General features: G+C 52.3%; 1 protein-coding gene across 4 annotated transcripts in view; it reads left to right on the top strand.

The window, feature by feature from the left end:
* CADPS (calcium dependent secretion activator) overlaps window positions 1–16,694 on the top strand; it is a gene marked incomplete at both ends in the record, with an annotated part of 221,813 nt that overhangs the window by 36,752 nt on the left and 168,367 nt on the right. For all 4 annotated transcript variants that reach the window (XM_082487726.1, XM_082487723.1, XM_082487724.1 and 1 more), the window contains 2 exons: window positions 6,992–7,105; window positions 11,425–11,757. In XM_082487726.1, coding sequence (XP_082343852.1) covers window positions 6,992–7,105; window positions 11,425–11,757 — 447 coding nt within the window. The remainder of the gene's footprint in view (window positions 1–6,991; window positions 7,106–11,424; window positions 11,758–16,694) is intronic.

Here is a 16,694-nt window from a genome sequence, read left to right as displayed (position 1 = left end):
TTCTTACAGCGTTGGACTTCTTGAGTGAGAGGTTGGTTCGGTCTGAGCTGCAAATCGGTGCCGGGCTGGTGTGTAAGGACGCAGGGGCTGTTTGCGTTGCTTGCCCCCGAGCCCAGCCTGATTTCTGAGCCTGGGACGGGCAGGTGCATTGCGGTGTTGCTCCTTGGAGGGTCCCCATCGCTCTGACCCGTCCTCATCGTCGCGGGTGGGCTGAGCAGGCAGGGCATGCGCCGCTGCAGGCAGGAGGGGTGGTGTGCGCCCTTCGCCGCCCCGTGTGCGTAAACCCAGGCGCGGTGATGGCACGGTCCTTTTCTCTGCAGCAAATCGACCGGGCACCTCTTCTGAGAGAGGAGAAGGTGGCACCGGGGTGGGTGGCCGGGGATGCGACCGGTGCCTTTCTTGTTTGCCATCCACAAAGGATGAGCACGGCTGGAATAGGGCGGGCAGCGGGGATGCACCAGGGCCTGTAAATCACGGCTGCAGAGGGGAGGCAGCAAATCAAGCGCCCGCGAAGAGGGAATTGTGTAGGCAGCCCATAGATCAGCCGGTGTGTGCACGGTGATCCACGTACGGTCGGACTGTAAAGGGAAAGGGACGTGCCGGCTCAGTATCCCCGGCAAGATGGATTGTGGCTGTCAGAAACCAAAGCACGAGGAGCTCTCCCTGGTAACAAATATTAAACTTTTTTGAAACAACCAGAAAATACGGTGTTAGGCAGCTGGGAAAAGTTCTCCGAGACTGACAGTTAATTCTGCTCACTTATGTTAACAGCGAAAAGCCAGCGAGGTGCAGCAGTGTGCAAAGCAGCCGTGTCTGCCCCGGCAGAGTTTGCAGTTAAAACCCCCAACGCCGGGGGTGAGAGTCACCCCCCGGGCAGTCCTCTCTCCTGTCAGGGGCAAAGCAGCATCGGCGCAGGGAGAACCTGATGCGCCTTCCCAGTGTGAAATAACCTGGATGGGTTGGGTTTTTTTCTAGTCTCATGCCTATTGCTGGGTTCTCTCCCCTCTCCCCCGGGGCCAGCGCCTGGCTGCTCCATCCCCTTCCACCTCCCTCCCTTCCACGTCCTTCATGTCACGGCTGTTTTCCCGACTGGGGAAGCAGTGGTGATGATGAGGGATGCTTGTTCGGTTGGTTGAGCTTTTTCCTAAATCACCTGGTGCTGAGGAGTAATAAAATGTTTATGAGACGTTACAAAACAAAACCCAGACCAACAGCACGGCGAGCAGTTAAATATTCCTCCTTGCGGTGGTACCCGAGCAGCAGGTGCCCTGAGGAGGAAGAGCTTTACGCTGCTCTCGGTTGTGTGCTGTAAACTGGTCTCGCTAGACAAAAAGCAAAGCCGCTTCCCCTGGGAATTACCTGCAGTTCCCAGCTGAACCGAGTCCTGCGAGACACGGGTGATACTGATGCTCCCTGAGCCCTCGGGGACCGGCGTGCAGCGCGGCGGTGCATCCTCACCTCCCGGCTGCAGGGCAGACCCTCCCAGTGGGATGCGCTGGGCACAAGGGCACTGCGAGGCATCGGTGCGCCGAAACACCCAGTCCTCGACCAGAGGCCTTCAAGCGTGGCAGTAAAGGGGGTCTCCCCTCTACCACAGGGGTGCCTTTCACTTGAAAACCTCCTTCTACGGGGTTCAAATCGGATGCTATTGCAGCAACTGTCACATTGATGGATATGGCTTCGTTAGCTGGTTTGAGTACGCGTACAGCTGTGGATGGGTTATTCTGCAGTCCGCCACTGACAGATCAGCAGTTAGCCCTAAAACATTTGGCAATCCACAATCTAGGATGGCCTCTCCTTGCAGATCTTGTGTTGGATATGTTACTGCCGTAGCGTGATGTAGGTTGCAAGGAACTTCTGGAGGCCTCTGGCCCAATTTCCCTGCTCAAAGCAGGGCTCCCTCCTAAGCCAGATCACGTTTGCGCTATCAAGTTGTGAAAATTTGCAAGGCTGGAGATGCCACAGCCTCTCTGGCCCCTGTCTTAATGCTGGAGCACCCTCGCTGCAACATTACAAAAAATTCTTTCTACGAGCTTTCAAGGCATGTCATCTGCGGCTCTTGGACGTTTAGTACTGTCATTGTGCATCATACGAAGCTTGGAAAGACAACTGTCCTGTGTGAGTGCAAGTCATCTTGTTTTCTTCACACATGCAGATTTGAAAGTTCACTTTAGAAGAGTGAAAATCTGCAGAAGTTCGGTTCTAGTTCTTCAAAGTTCAAAGCATGTAAATCTAAGACTCTGCTTTGAGCCCATCTGTGATGCGGTGTGGTGTACCAAACCCCAGTCCAGCTAACGTTGTGTTACTGTGCGATGTAGACCCCAACATCATGTGCTCAGACGCAGCAAAGCATTTTGGAGAGAGGATGGATTAGTGAGGCACGTTGCCGTGTATGACTTTTATTTGGGGAACTTTTTAGCAGCAAACAGCTCCTCTTCGCAATGCTTGTGCTCCCGCGGTGTAGGCGAAGGAGGCTGGAGATGCTGCACAGGGATGGTGCCAGCTGTTCGCTGGCTGGGACATCTCTGGAGAAGGTGCCATGGCTCCACGCGTTCAGGTTTGCGTTTGGCTCCGAGTCAGATGGAATATGGGTGACAATAACAGGTAGCAAGAAGGCTGCTGGTGAGCGCTTGTCCCGTGGAGGCTGGTGTGCCATTCGCGGAGGGCTGTGCCAAGCAAATCCAAGAAATTGCCACCATGATTTGCTTGTGACCATGGTGGGGATGTGGTACATGCCAGAGATTGTTCCACCCCATTTCTGAGGTCACCAAATTGTGCTGTGCAAGCAGTTTCTCTAATTAAAAGAAACCTAAAGTTAGACCAAGAAGGTAGGAAGCATTTGGATGCCCAGCTGTAGTCACTGGTGAGCTCTTTCCCATGATTTAGTCTGTTATGGAGAACACTTCTGCCAAGCTTCTTCTGAAAAGCCATGCAATCCACAAGGAATGCCAGCCCAAAGCTCGATGGGTGCCCTGCCTGACACTCGTGCCAGGAGTTCATCATCACTGACTCAATTAATTAAATTTTTAATATGCGTGTGTATATCTGGCAACTTAAGTACGCACGTGCTTGAGATAGATAAAGGCTGTGAAACACTCTGCCGCATACAGACACCACAGTATTAGCCTGGGGGGGTTCGTGTGGGTTCGGAGTCACTGTATGCCAGTGGGGTGTTCACGGTCGCTGTCGGATGCAGAAATGACTGTTATTTCTTTAACAGCCGTCACACGCTGAAAGCGGTTGTGGGGGAAAGCAGTGAGGGTTGGAAAAGCGAGGGAAGGTAGAGAGAGCAAACCTCTTCCATCCCCCGCAGTGCTCCTGCTTACTCCCGGCTCTCTGTCTCTCTCCTGTGTGCCGGCACCCGGGTTTGTGTCGGCGTCGGGGTCGGCCGATCGGTACTGATGTGCTTCGAAGGGGAAGTAATTCTCTTGCCTTCCGCTATTTGGAAGCACACGACGCAAGGTGGCTCAGTGAGAAGTGGTTTGTGTTGGCCCCTTACCGGATCTGCAGAGGCTGCTGGGTTGTTCTGGGTGGATTTCTGGCTGATCACCGGTGCCTCTAATAGCGAGAGATGAAATAACACCCCTGCCTTTAAAGCACTTAAGCTTCCAGGTGAGCGTTGAGGGCATGTGCTCTTCTAAGCCTGCGGGTGGGTCGGTGGCATCGCTTGGCCCCGCTTAAAGGCTTTGGAGCGTGACGCCGGGGCTGAGGCTGCTCCCCTGCCCCCGCCAGCCCCCGCCGGGAGGTGCTGACCCCCCCTGCCCTGGGGCGCTCCGGGGGTTCGGCAGCGATGCCCTCGGCTCCTGACGGGGAGGGGAAGAGGCATAAAACAGGAGGTGGATGGAGCGCGTTGGGCGGATTCCGTTGACCTGTGGGTCTGCCCACCCTCCGCTTCCCGGCTGGCGCTGGCTTTCTGCCCCGCGCCCCTGCTGCTGCGCTGCAGACGCTCACCGTCACATGAACGCCGTTTAATTTCGGCTCGGATTGACCACTTTCTTGACAGCATCCGTAACAGTGGCACAGACACAGATGAGTACACCGGTGCCGTTTCCCGGTCAGGAGGGGATGGAGGAGCGAGGGTGCCGTTCGCCGGGGACTGGCCGTGCTGCAGCCTGGTGTGATCCCAGAGGATCTCCTTTTCCCTGGACGGGGAAAATACTTGCACAGAGCTTGGAGGAGGCAACTGACACTCCGGTAGAGACAAATCCGATGATTCATTTCCGCAGCGCCCAGGAGCTCGCCTGTGAGCTGCGTGTTGGGAGTTTCCAGGAATTTCAAGAAGCATCGCTCCTTGCGAAGGTGGCCCAGTCAGCGCTGAGGAAGGAGCAGAAAATACTGCTGCTAGATGGCATTACAGGGATCGAACAAGCGAGGACTTCTGGACGTTGTCCTAAGAAATAACCCGGGGAAAAAAAAAAAAACAACAAAAAAACCAACACTGAAAATGCCATGCACATTGTTAAAATCCGAAATGAGAAGTCTCTTAGCTCAGAGTATCTGTGCTCTTAGTACGTCTTTCTTGGTGCCTCAGGACCCCGATTTCCACGTCACCTGTAGTTTTCCTGTTTCTTTGCTTGATTTCCTATGGCCTTTATTGCCCTGTCGTTTCTGCCTGATGTTCACGATGGTCGCTAATACGAAATTGTCAATACATTTAATTAACTTCCTGCTTTTCTCTTCTCGCGGGTAATTAAATGCTTAATAAAACCAGACCCAGCGCTTTCCCACAGGTGTCCCCCACTCTCTGGCTCCTCTTACTGCTGACCCAGTTTGCTTTTCGATTCCATCGGGCGCTTCCACCAGCTCAGCTAGGTTTGGAGCCTGCGTTACGTCTGAGGCTGTGCGTGTTGCCCAAGGGCTCCTGGTGTCTCCTGTGCTATTGGCAAACACCACAGAAGAGTTTCAGGTGCCTGAGGTGGCAGATGGACTCTTAGAGCCAAGAATCAGATCCTGCCGGCCTTAAAGCGGGAGCTCTCAGCAGTGGTTTTCCACAGGGCTTGTTGCAGATGGAGACGGAGGCAGGCATGGGCCGGTTGGGAGGGAGGGTCTTTGCTCCGGCCCTGCCATGCTGAGCCTGTGTCAGACCCTGTGGAGTGTGGGCTGCTCTTTTGGGGTGGCAATGACCTGTCTTTCCGGCACCCGCAGGGATGGCAAAGGCTGTTCCACGTTTTCTGAAGCAGAGCATATCGAGTCTTGCTTTATGTCGCTTTGATGAACACCTCTCCATAAGCACCGGGGTAAACTAATCCCAGATTATCACATCAAATTGCCATTGCTCACTAACCCTCCTCAGCATGGTGTTGCAGAATTAATTACCAGTATTCATGACGGTCGTTACTGCAGTCCCTGAACACCCCACATGGCGCATCATCCACATCTAGTGATATTTATTGTTGCATTTTCCAAGTGGTCCCTCTCCTGCTTTTTATCACTAGCTGTGTTTACCAGGCTTCGTGATGCTCTAGCTGTTGGGATCTCTCTAGTTTTTGATGCTTTATTCAAAGCCATTTAGACACTTGGAGCAATTAGTTTTATTTTTCTCTTCCATTCTAATGGACTGATTTCTTCTGCTGGCATACAAGTGAGAAGAAAACCCACCTTCTCTAGACCTTTTGGTCATTAATAAATAGCTGTCCTAATTCTTACTGCTCTCTTTTCCCTTTAAGGTTGAAGTTGTCATATATACATCGTTTGCTTCCTCCTTTTTTGTCTAAATTAATTCTTATCCTCAGACCTCAAGCAGCCACATGGTAAACCAGGCACAACTACAGTTAAATGCCTTCAGCGCTTCAGCATGAGCGCTCTCTGCATCTTAAGGTGTTGTGCTGGCATTGCTGGTACGTGGCTTAAGTGCCTGCTGTGACTTTGGCTGTATTACAAGCTGAAGAGGTGGGGTGGTTTTTTTAGCTATATCTGTTTTTAAACTGACAGATAAATTGGCAAAATAATGCCATGTTATCTTTCAAGGCTGGAACAAACCCTTGTAAACTTTCTATTGATGTCATTGTGCCAAAATTAGAAGTGTGTTGTAAGTTACACGGGCTGTATGCTGGACAGAAACTGTTCTGAGCAGCGAAGAGACAGCAGAGAAAGTCCTTGCTTGGATGAGGAGAACACATTTGCCCTAGTATAATTTCTTTGGCGTTAAATGGCGTTAGATTCTTTCAGCACTGGTCCTGACTGGTGTTTTAAGTGTGACGAGCCAAAGGAAATGAGTAAGGGAAAAAAAAACAACTGAGGAAAACCCAAGGCCCCAGAGTACTGATGGGGGCTGTCTTCGACAGCCAGCTCGCCAGGCTTCCCCTTCGGTGGTGTAAGCTCATCTTCTGCAGGGGAGGAGAGGCTAAACGGGGAAGAGATTGCACCGAAACAGCCTTTTCCAAGCAGGCGTAAAGCAGCTTGCTTTTGACTTGGGTATACCTGAAGTGGTAGAAGTCTTGCGGACGTTTTGTGGTGGCATTGTTATTTAGAAATGATGTTCGGGGTGGTTTTAGGTGCTCATGATAGAATCATAGAATGGTTTGGGTTGGAAGGGTCCTTGAAGGTCATCTAGTTCCACCCCCCCCTGCCCCGGGCAGGGCCACCTCCCCCCAGCCCAGGTTGCCCCAAGCCCCGTCCAACCTGGCCTTGAACACCTCCAGGGATGGGGCAGCCACAGCTTCTGGGGGCACCCTGCGCCAGGGGCTCACCGCCCCCACAGGGAAAAGTTTCTTCCTGATATCTGATCTAAATCTCCGCTCTTCCAGATTGAAGCCATTCCCCCTCATCCCATCGTGATGCTTAAATGAACGTGCCAGGGTGAAGAGTGCGCGCGTGTGTGTACCCACGTGTGGCCGATTCCTCATCTATTGCTACTGTCCCCAAAGGAAAGCAGAAGTGCACATCATAAGCACCCCCATAAGATATTGCAGAAGAATTACTTTTTTTTTTTTTTTTTCCCTCATACATAAACCTTGCTTGACTAATTTGCTCCTTTTGGTATGTTTTGCAGATAAGTAAGCAGCAGCTCCAGACAATCAAAGATCGTTTCCAGGCCTTTCTCAACGGAGAAACCCAGATTGTGGCAGATGAAGCATTTATAAACGCTGTCCAGAGCTACTACGAGGTAAGCAGAGAAAATACGCCATTCATGTCAATCCCTGTTCTCACCCCTGTTCACAGACGGGGTCAAATTCTGAACTAACGGATTGCCCTTTGTCAAACAGCACGAAACAAAGGCAGGTGCAAAGCTTCTTCCGTCTCATGTCTGGTTTTTCACAAGGTTTGAGGTTCAGGGTTTGAACATGCAACCGTGGCAACCCCTACACCATGGTGTATGCTATAGCTTTATTATGGGGAAGATCGCCCTTGCTTTAAGCTGAAAAATATCTTCCTGATGCTTTCAAGCAGTGTGCTCTAAAACAGGGAAGATGGCACTATACAAAATCAATGTCACGTTCTCCCTATGAAAAATACCGAGAGAAAACTGGGCAGCACATTCCGTTCTGGCTGAAGCTTTTGTGTTGTGTCTAATTGAATTTGGGATTTTCAGCGAGAGTCTTGTCTTTTCTCTTTGGTGTGACGAGTGCTGCAGAGCACAGGGGGAGGGAGGGGGTGTACATCTACAAAACTAGGTGATACCAAAGAACGTGAAGCATCGTTCGTAATTGTGCAAAAGAATAATTATGCACGTCTGTCTTTTTGCACCTCTTTGTATGCAGCCCTTAATGCTGCCTTTCGTAGCTTTTCTCAGAAGGAAGGAGCTTCTGTTTTTGAGGGAAATCAGTGCTTGTGATTTGTATGAGGAGTGTCGCTTATTTTTTTTGCTAGCCTTTCTGCAAACCATTTCTCTTTCTCCCTAGAGCTATTCTGTCATAAAAGGTGAAGATTTTGAATTGCCTACATAAAATATTTCTCTGGAAGTGGTATCTAAGAGGGGACCAAAATCAGATACTAAAACTGAAGAGAATTTTAACTCTGTGAAAAATGGCAGCAGCTGCTTCTGTGTAAGGAAAGCACAAATTATCTCTGGATTAACTCTATTAAACTGGCCTAGTAGTTACTGCTCCATCGTTCTCTGTACAGGAAGGAAGCTGAGAGTAATTTACATCTCTTATCAGAAAAGAAATTGCCAAGGGATCATCAGTTTATCACAGCTTCACCGAACAGATGCTCTCAGAGAAAGTTCTCAAGATGGCGTGAGCTGCATTTTAGGATGTACGAGCAACGTCATCTGTTCAGATAAGACTATGGGGCAGGAAAAGGAAACTGCTTAAAACCAGGCAAAACACATCCCTGTTTCGCTGGTAGGTCTGTCTGAAAGCGTGTCCTGACCGGCTCCAGAAGTCCTGTGCTGTATAATTACCCCAAGTGATCAAACTTAGCAAAGGGCGGTTGGTCGGCTCTAGGTGGCTGCACACCCTGTGTCTTCAGCTCAACCGGGCGCTCTGCCGGCTCTGCCCTACTTAAAATGGGCCACAAAAAGCATAATGCATCGCTCTGTGTCCTTCAGCGCAACTTTCTTTTTCTTCTTTTTAACTGTTGGTCTCCTTTGATTTATGGCCGCGTACGTTCAGCGTCTGTGCAGCTGCAGCGTGGCTGCGTCTGTCTGCCTCGGCACCACCGGCGGTGGCACAAGGCACAGCCTCGCCGCAGGAAGCCTCTGCCCCCTCTCTCTGAGATGTTTCCGGCTGATGGTGCTCCTTTCTGCCTTCTCCGCAGAGAGGTGCCCACCCTGGGTTCAGCCATGGTGCAGTCGCACGGCAGATCCTGCTTGTCTCGCCTCCTGCAAATCTCGGGTTTGTGCCATTAACTGTCCCTTGGATGGGCGCCATCTAGAAATCGGCGTTTACTGACTTACAAAGCTGTGTGATGGCTTGGAAAACACTGCAACTTGTTTTCTCGCTTAGCTGGAACTGGCCATCTCTCTGCAGGTGGTGGCTGGTGTTTCTAAGGGGTCCGTTTACTAACAGCACAGAATAGGTTCATTAACTGGGGATTGATTGATTTTTATTTTTTTTTTTATGCTGGAGGAAGAGAGAGTTAAAGGTGGCGTTGTAGGTCAGGAATGCGTTTGCTCTTGCCTTGAATGTGTTTGCGTGGCCACATTCTGCTGTGAAGTCTGCTGTCAAGGGGTAAGCGTGCGGTTGCCAGTCTTGGACTGGTGCGCAGGCTGCTATCAAGTGAAAAGATTGAGTGATCCGAGCCGGCTCTGCTGCTGCTCTGCGAAGCACCGCTGTGCCTGCAGGGATGCCGCAGACCCACGTGTGCGAGACAGGCCCGGCACACGCTGACAGGTGCTCCAGGAGAGCTCTTCTCACCTCCTTTTGCTTCTGATGAGTAAAGCTTGGTCTGTCAACCGGCACTTCATGCAGCACTCCCTTCAGCGGGTGTTGTGGAAATGCTTCGTTAAACCCATTTCCCCATTGTTGTGGGCAGGTAGAGCCAGGGCCACGCGGGACGTGGGGGGCTCGTCTGTGGCCGTGGCAGGAGGCGCCTGACCCAGCTCACGGGGGCCGGTTCCCTTCTGCACGTGCCGGATTTTGCTCCAGCAATTCTTGACTCCCGGCAATCCTACTCGGCAGTCTTACAGCCGGGCCATTCACCTGGTATTTTCTAAAGAAAGCAGCTCGCTCTGCAGGTCAAAACACCTCTTTTATCTTTTTTTATCTTCCTATTTCACCGTCTTTTTCCTGCTGCTTCGTGCCTGACTGGCGCTCCCCCGCGCCTGCCTCCTCTCTGCCCGCTGCAGCCCCCCTCTCCGCTGCTGCTCCGCGCCCGGGGAGGGCGAAGCGGGGCTGAGGGGAGACAGGTCCCTCTGCTCCAGAGCTCTCACCCCTCCGACGGGGATGAGGACCACAGATAACCGCTGGTGCTGGTGGGTATGGGCAGTCATTAGCGCTGTCGCACAGGGTCAGGCCAAAGGCGCCTGGAGCAGATGGTTAGAGAGGGGACACGGGAGCCGAGGATGCCGCAGCAGCAGGGCCGCTCGCTGTCACCTCCCACCGTTTCCAGCAGTCAGTGCGCTGGGGACTTCCTCGGCTGTGCCGGCAGCTTTGGTTTTGATAGCTCTCCCCTGTTGCCTACAAGCACCTGCGCACACCCGAGGCGTTATGGCTCGTACGTAAGCTCTGCAAGGAAACAAAACGTATGCTGGTATCATTTCAGCGTGAACCGAAGAGGCTGCTGGTGGCATCCTGCCTGTCCTGTCTGCAGGGAGCGCTCCCCAGCAGGGCGGTGTTGGAAGGAAACAGCCCAGATCTTCCTCAGCAGCGTTTCTGGGCTGGTCCTGGAGCAAAACCCACTGCTACTCCTGACGGCTGCCTGTGCCATCGAGCGTCTGGGAAGACGGAGTGCCATGTTGCTGAGCGGTATAAAAGAATCTGCCATGTCCTTAGGTCGTCTTCGAGCTCTTTAATTATTCAGAGCTGACAGATACACCCCGGTGCTGGCACGACTTCTTCTCAGCCTGCTGCATTCATCCGTTCTCAGCATCGTTTATAAAACAGCAGTTCTCGCTGGGCAGCGATTGCTGTCCTGTGTTCAGGGCTTGGGGGAGGACAGCCAACACAATGTCTCCCTGTCCCTCTCTTCACCCTTCAGCTCTGCGTCGCTCCCATGGCATCTCCCGGTCTGCAGGGGTCTGTTGTGTTTTGACCCTGCTGCTGCTCTTGCAGTGGGAAGAGCATCTTCGGGATCCGAGTTGTCCTGCTGTTTGCCCATGGGTTCGCAGAGCTCAGGCTGCTTGTCCTTGCCCTTTCCCAGGCCGCGTTAACGGTGCTCTTGCCGTGCTGCTTGCCCGGGTTGGAAAGAGCAGGGTATGGGAGAAGTGGAGACACATGTATTATCTCACTGAAGGTAATATTGAATTAATGAATACAATGCTATTCCTGCCATCTTGTGACAGCGGGGCAGTCTGCAAAGGTCTCCTCTGGTGTATTAGCCTAATGTCAGCCTGGTCCTTGCATTGCTCAGAGGTTTCCCAGGGCTCTGGCCACCAGCGTAAGTGCAATGCAACGCTGCGGACTTGAGTACGACCACTGGGCTCCCTCTAACAAGGCAGAATTTGACTAGGGCAATACAGTTGCACAATAACTTCCTTATTAAAACATTTGATAGAGCAAAATACAATCCTGCTTTCCCAAAGGGCGTTTATGTGTCTGGTGGGGTGCGACCGCAGCATCGCACGAAGCCCTAATTGCATCAAAGTGTTCCGTTTTAGCAGACGCAAAGCAGAAGCTTCACCTGATTTCATTACGTGTCCCAAAGTGCAGCTGAAACCTGTGCCCATCTGGCAACGTGTGGCTGTTGAGTGAGGAGTTGGAAAGCGCGCTGGCAGCCGGTTAGCGGGCTTCCCGGCAGCGGAACCACGCTTTGTGGGACTTAAGGGGGATTTTATTTTATTTTTTTAACTGGCACCATTTGAAGTCACCCCTTTTTTTGCAGGTATTTCTGAAAAGCGACCGCGTCGCTAGGATGGTGCAGAGCGGAGGGTGCTCAGCGAATGACTCCCGGGAGGTCTTCAAGAAGCACATTGAGAAGAGAGTGCGCAGCCTGCCGGAAATTGATGGCCTTAGCAAGGAGACGGTCCTGAGCTCTTGGATGGCGAAGTTTGATGCTATTTACCGCGGGGAAGAGGATCCCCGCAAGCAGCAGGCCAGGATGACGGCGAGCGCTGCCTCGGAGCTCATCCTCAGCAAGGAGCAGCTCTACGAGATGTTCCAGAACATTTTGGGGATCAAGAAATTTGAGCATCAGCTTCTGTACAATGCATGTCAGGTAAGGTCCTTCTCCCATGCTGGGGGGGAATGGAAGAATGGAAGGGGGTTTCTTGGGGGAGGGCTGGCCAATGGGAAATAGTGCTGTTGTGAACGGGAAACTTCGGCTCTGACCAGACTGGTTTTGAGAGAACTTCCACTAGGGAAGGGGGTTTTGGTTCGTGGTGGGACTTCTGCACTACCAGTTACGTTCTGGCTGTCCGAGTGGACCTCCCTCTCTTGCTCATGTTTGTTTCCTCTTGGTTGGTTGCTTAGGGTTTTCCCCTAAAAGACTTTCTAGAAAGTCTTCTATATAAGAAGTTTTCTCTCCGGAAATCCCATAGGATTGCTGAGATGAGAAAATTCTATTCCTCCAACTCAGTGTCTGGGTGAGCAGGTCTTTGGCGGTGCCTGAGTGAGCCGTTTTGCTGTTCCTTGCTTGCCTTTGCGCTGTCACATCACCAGTCTAAATGACACAAGTACGTTCTTGCAGCCTCCAATAACCTCATTAGTACTTGAAGCTCAGATGCCCCCGGGGTGGATGTCTTACGCAAACTCACTTATTGAGGTTGTACGGGTTCTCCTTAAGCAGAGGGAGCCTCTGTGACCCCTGCGTGCCCGTGGTGGAAGGAGAGAGCATCCCAAACCCCAGCGGCCTCGGGGCAGCTCCAACGTGCACGATGAGTTCCCAGCCAGATGAATACCTCTCCCCTTCCTCTCTTCTTCTCCCCCAGTAAGAGCCAGTTCCCCAGAGGTGTGGAGCTGGGACTCTGCAGTGCTGCTTGCATTTCCAGCAGCTCTTGCTGAGGGCTGCCGGTGGCTGTCCAGGCTGTCGGTGACCCAGATTACGGTCCCGTGCTACCAGATATAAATATCGCAGGCGGGATAAAGGATGTCAGAGTCACGGGGAGGGGAAGGTAATGCTGTGGAAAGTTTTCGGAGGAGGAGCAGACCTCAATCTCTTCCCTGTAATTCAGAGGTTCAGCTTCTTATTGAAATTAATACATTCGAGACCAATTCTGTCTGTCTTCTGTCTAGACGTTGCCAATTCTTTTCAAGACATAGAAAATTATGTTTGATCTGTTTTTTCTCCTGTAAAGAGCTTAATTATCTTGCATTTGTTCTTCTTCATCTCAGACCTTAACGGCAGAGTGGGGAGAGGATGATAAATGTCCCTGAGTAAGGAGTCTTCATAGCAAAAAGGCAACAGCAAGGACTGCATCGGTCCTCATAAATTATGTTTACAAACCAGATTTCGTGCCTCCATCCTCCCTCTGTTGCAGGACTTCTTTAAAATCAAAACCATAATGTTTTCAGGGATGTGTTGAGAGCTGAGTCAGTTCTGCAGTGCTTTTTTTTTTTTTAAAAAACTTGAACCAACTCAGGCCTGGTGTCTCTCATCCTGTCTTGACCTGTGCTCGGCTAAGGAACTAGGTGGTTTTGTGTGAGCCTGTGTGTGAGCCTGCCCTCTTGCTTTGTGGTTCCTGGTGATGCAGAAAACAGTATTTAATGGTGGCTGCCCTGCTTTGTGCATGATCTCTGCTTATGAGAGCCTTTCTGGCTGACACCATGAACGCAGCGCCTGCTCCTCGCTCATTGCCCGGTTGCATCGAGCAACCTGTTTCCTGCAGTAGGTCCTGGTTTCAGTCTGAGAGTGAAGGATTTAATTCTGGGTCTTTCCTAATACTCGGAGGCAGCAAACCTGTAATTTAAGCTTTTAGAGAAAGACGTAATTTCTGTTGAAAGCGAATATTAGCATGGGAGTTAGTCTGGTTTTAATACCTGGATAGCGAGGATTAGCTATGCGGAAGGGAAAGCCCTTCATGCAAGGCACTGCCCCGAAAGCTGCAAGGCCAGCAGTCGTTCAGCCGTTTGGTGTTTTCCTGGGGTGCAGCGCGAGTGGTTACGGTGTCCTGGTGCCGACAGGGTGGGGGGGGAGCCTGCCCCAGGGCGGGCAGGGGTGGGAGCGGGTCAGTGCTGCTCCTTCTCCCGTTGGGTGCTGCAGGGAAGGCAGCAGCGAGCACGGCACCGGGGAAGCTGCGGGCTTTGCTGTGGGGACCCTTATTTCGGTGCTACCTGTGGTCACGTCATCTGGGCTATACTAGAGGGGTCTCTGGAGCTCTCCGGCCACCGGTAGCCCTTAGGAGAGCCGCAGCAGCTGCTCTGTGCTTCCGTCGTGCCGTGAAGCACCAAAATTGCTGTTGACCACCACTCCTTCCCGCAGGGTCTCAGCCATCGCTTGCAGCCGGTCTGTTGAAGGGTGCAAGTAAAACCTATCAACCTACAAATGTTTCTGTTTCCTTAGCTTGTATGGGGAGTTCCTGGCAAAAGTTGAAGGTGGACACCACTTGGCTAGCGTGTTTTCTGCAGCAGAGCTGCAGGGGAGAGCAGAAAATGATATGCAACGAGCTGTGGTTCAGTAACCTCCCCTTTTCCCCCCATGAGACCTTCCGCCTGATCTCTCATGATTAAGCATTGGCCCCGAAACAGGAGATTTTTCCCTTTCCCTCCTAAACTTCAGTAGCAAAAAAACACTCGGTGTTCACACAGGGCAGATTTCAAAGCCACAACAGCAGCTGGGTGCCCGATTTCTGCAAGGCTGGAGATGCGAGTCAAGCCCCGGGCGCTGCCCTTCGTGCCTTGGAAGCTCTCCCATGCCATAACCCTTTGGGCTGCGCTGAGCCGCTCTGCACCGGCAGCACCTCCGACGCGGGAAGTCTGACACCAGTTAGGGAGCCAGAGGCACCAGCACTAACGCCAGAGACCTCTGGAGAGGGAAGAATCGCTTGCACAGCATTGCAGCAGCCCGCACGGGCGCTGGGTGGGGGAGGACCCGGGGCAGCGGGGGGGGAGGCACGGCCCCCTGCTTTGGATGTACACGTGCGCGATGGGCATGGCAGGGCTGGGACGTGCTTCTGCAGGACTTCCTTCCAGCCGCTCGCTCTCTCTCCCCACCACCGCCGCTTTGCATTTTCATAAATTTTCATTTGCCGCATCTGTCTCCCTCCGCTTGACAAAACCGTCTTCTGTACACAGCTCTGCCGGGCGGTCCCGCAGCCCGCTCCCTGCCCGGCTGGGTTTGCAAACCCCTCTCAGCCTGCGCCCGCAGCCGTACCTGCAGCACACAGCGCTCCCGTTGGGCTTTGGGGCACCCAAACCCCTAAAAATGGTCGTTTATTTCCATCGCGCTCTTTTGTTCCAGTCGGGGTTTCAGCATTTGGGTCGGGGTCAGCCTGAGCGGTGCTCGTTTGCCGCCCTGCGAAGACGCTGACTCTCTTGGCCTGACTCTTGTCTCATCAGAGTTAATTGGACGTACAACTTAAATCTTTTCCTTAATAATTTGATTGAAGCTTTTGTCACCTGTTTGGTAGAACACTATATTTTATATATTCTGTTTGGAAATAAGCTTTAAGTAAAAGGAAAACAGTGTCTGGCGTTTTCCTGCATGTGGTGCAAGGACAATATTCCCAGAAACGCCGCGCAGGCTCAAGTTGCGTGCGCGTGTGGGTGATGAATACATTTGCTTTCCGCCCTTGGGCAGCGTATGGGCCACTCCTGCCGGAGCCCAGCGCGGACCCCGGCTCGGCAGCCTGCCGTGGTGCCAGCCCCGGGCTGTACCCGGGCACTGAGCAAACCTCCCGAACAAACCGGGGGGGGCAATCACGAGCTTCCCAGCGGTGGTTTGGCACCGTATATAAGCTACACCTCTTTTTGACCTCCGCTTGTCTGCCGTGCATGGGAGGAATTGGGAAACGGCGCCTTTTCCCTGGCAGTCTGTCTGAATGCCATCACTCTTTCGGGAGCGGCAGCGCGGTCCTGTTAGTGCAGTTTATCGGTCAGTCACCTCTGCTGAGAAAAGCAAAGGCCATCGGCTTCTCCCACTGCTCCCGTCGCTGGGGGCGGGGGGGCCGGCTGGTCTGACCTGCCCTCCCGTGCTTCGGTGTGGGGGCGAAACTGCCCCAGAGGCTGTGCACGGAGACAGGGGGCAAGGAGGCTTTGCCTGGTTATCGCCCTCCTAAAGCACGAGCGGGAATGGTGCTGAGGGCCCCGAACACGTGCTCGAATTTCTCCTGTGGTCTGGAAGAAGATGCTTTTCTCTGCCTGGCCTCCTGTTACATCATACTCAGTAATTGCATAATGATTACATCACTGGGACGGCGTTTCTATTCACTTCTGAAATAGTATTTTGTTTGTGCAGAAGGAGGATGATTTCTAAAGGGACTTTTTTTTTTTTTTTTTTTATACAATATCCCCAGGTGGTATGAGATAAGTGTATTCTTAATGTGATGGCAGTGATACAGCAGGATCTGAGGTAGCAGCACAGCAAAAGGGATTGATGCAGTTGGAAAGGCTTTTAGGAAACAAAGATGGGCAGTGGTGTTGTAGCAGAATGGTTGTGGAGATAACGGTGGTGTTAAGAACAACCTCTGACTAGAACATTTTAAATAATACGCAGAGACTTAAGTTTTGTGCACCTGGCTTGGTGTTTCTGCTGCACTGGAGTCAGCGTGGGAACCGAGCGTCTCCGGTTCCCGCAGCGAGCCCCTCTGCTGGGGCATTGCGGAGTGCGAAGTGTGTTTCAGTCTTGGGTTTCTGGTCCAGAACCCGTTGGCAAGGCTTGAGTTTAGCTCTTCTGCTTTGTAATTAACCTGTGACTGTGGAAGAGTCATACAAGAGCTATTGTCAGTAAGCGTTGAGCAGTTCCAAACTTGGGTCTTGGCTGCCATCGGCGCCTCCCTGGGCACGAGCCCTGTATTTCCCACTGACCTTCGTGACAGCTGAATTGCAGCAGCATCTCTGAAAATCAGGCTGTGGTGTTCTCCCTGCCTTGTTCTTCCCCAGCCGTAGGGCAGTGATTTACTTTTCTATCTCAAGCTGTGTTTGAAAGTAATTTTTAGCTACAGTGAGAAGAGAAGGAGCTGGTACAGTGCTGTCAGTTCTTCCAGCAGCAGTAGGTGA

This window comes from Vanellus vanellus (genome assembly GCF_965231255.1).
Source record: "Vanellus vanellus genome assembly, chromosome: 9".
NCBI lineage: Eukaryota > Metazoa > Chordata > Aves > Charadriiformes > Charadriidae > Vanellus > Vanellus vanellus.
The sequence above is the reverse complement of the archived record's forward strand: the minus strand, read 5'-3'. Positions and strand labels throughout refer to the sequence as shown.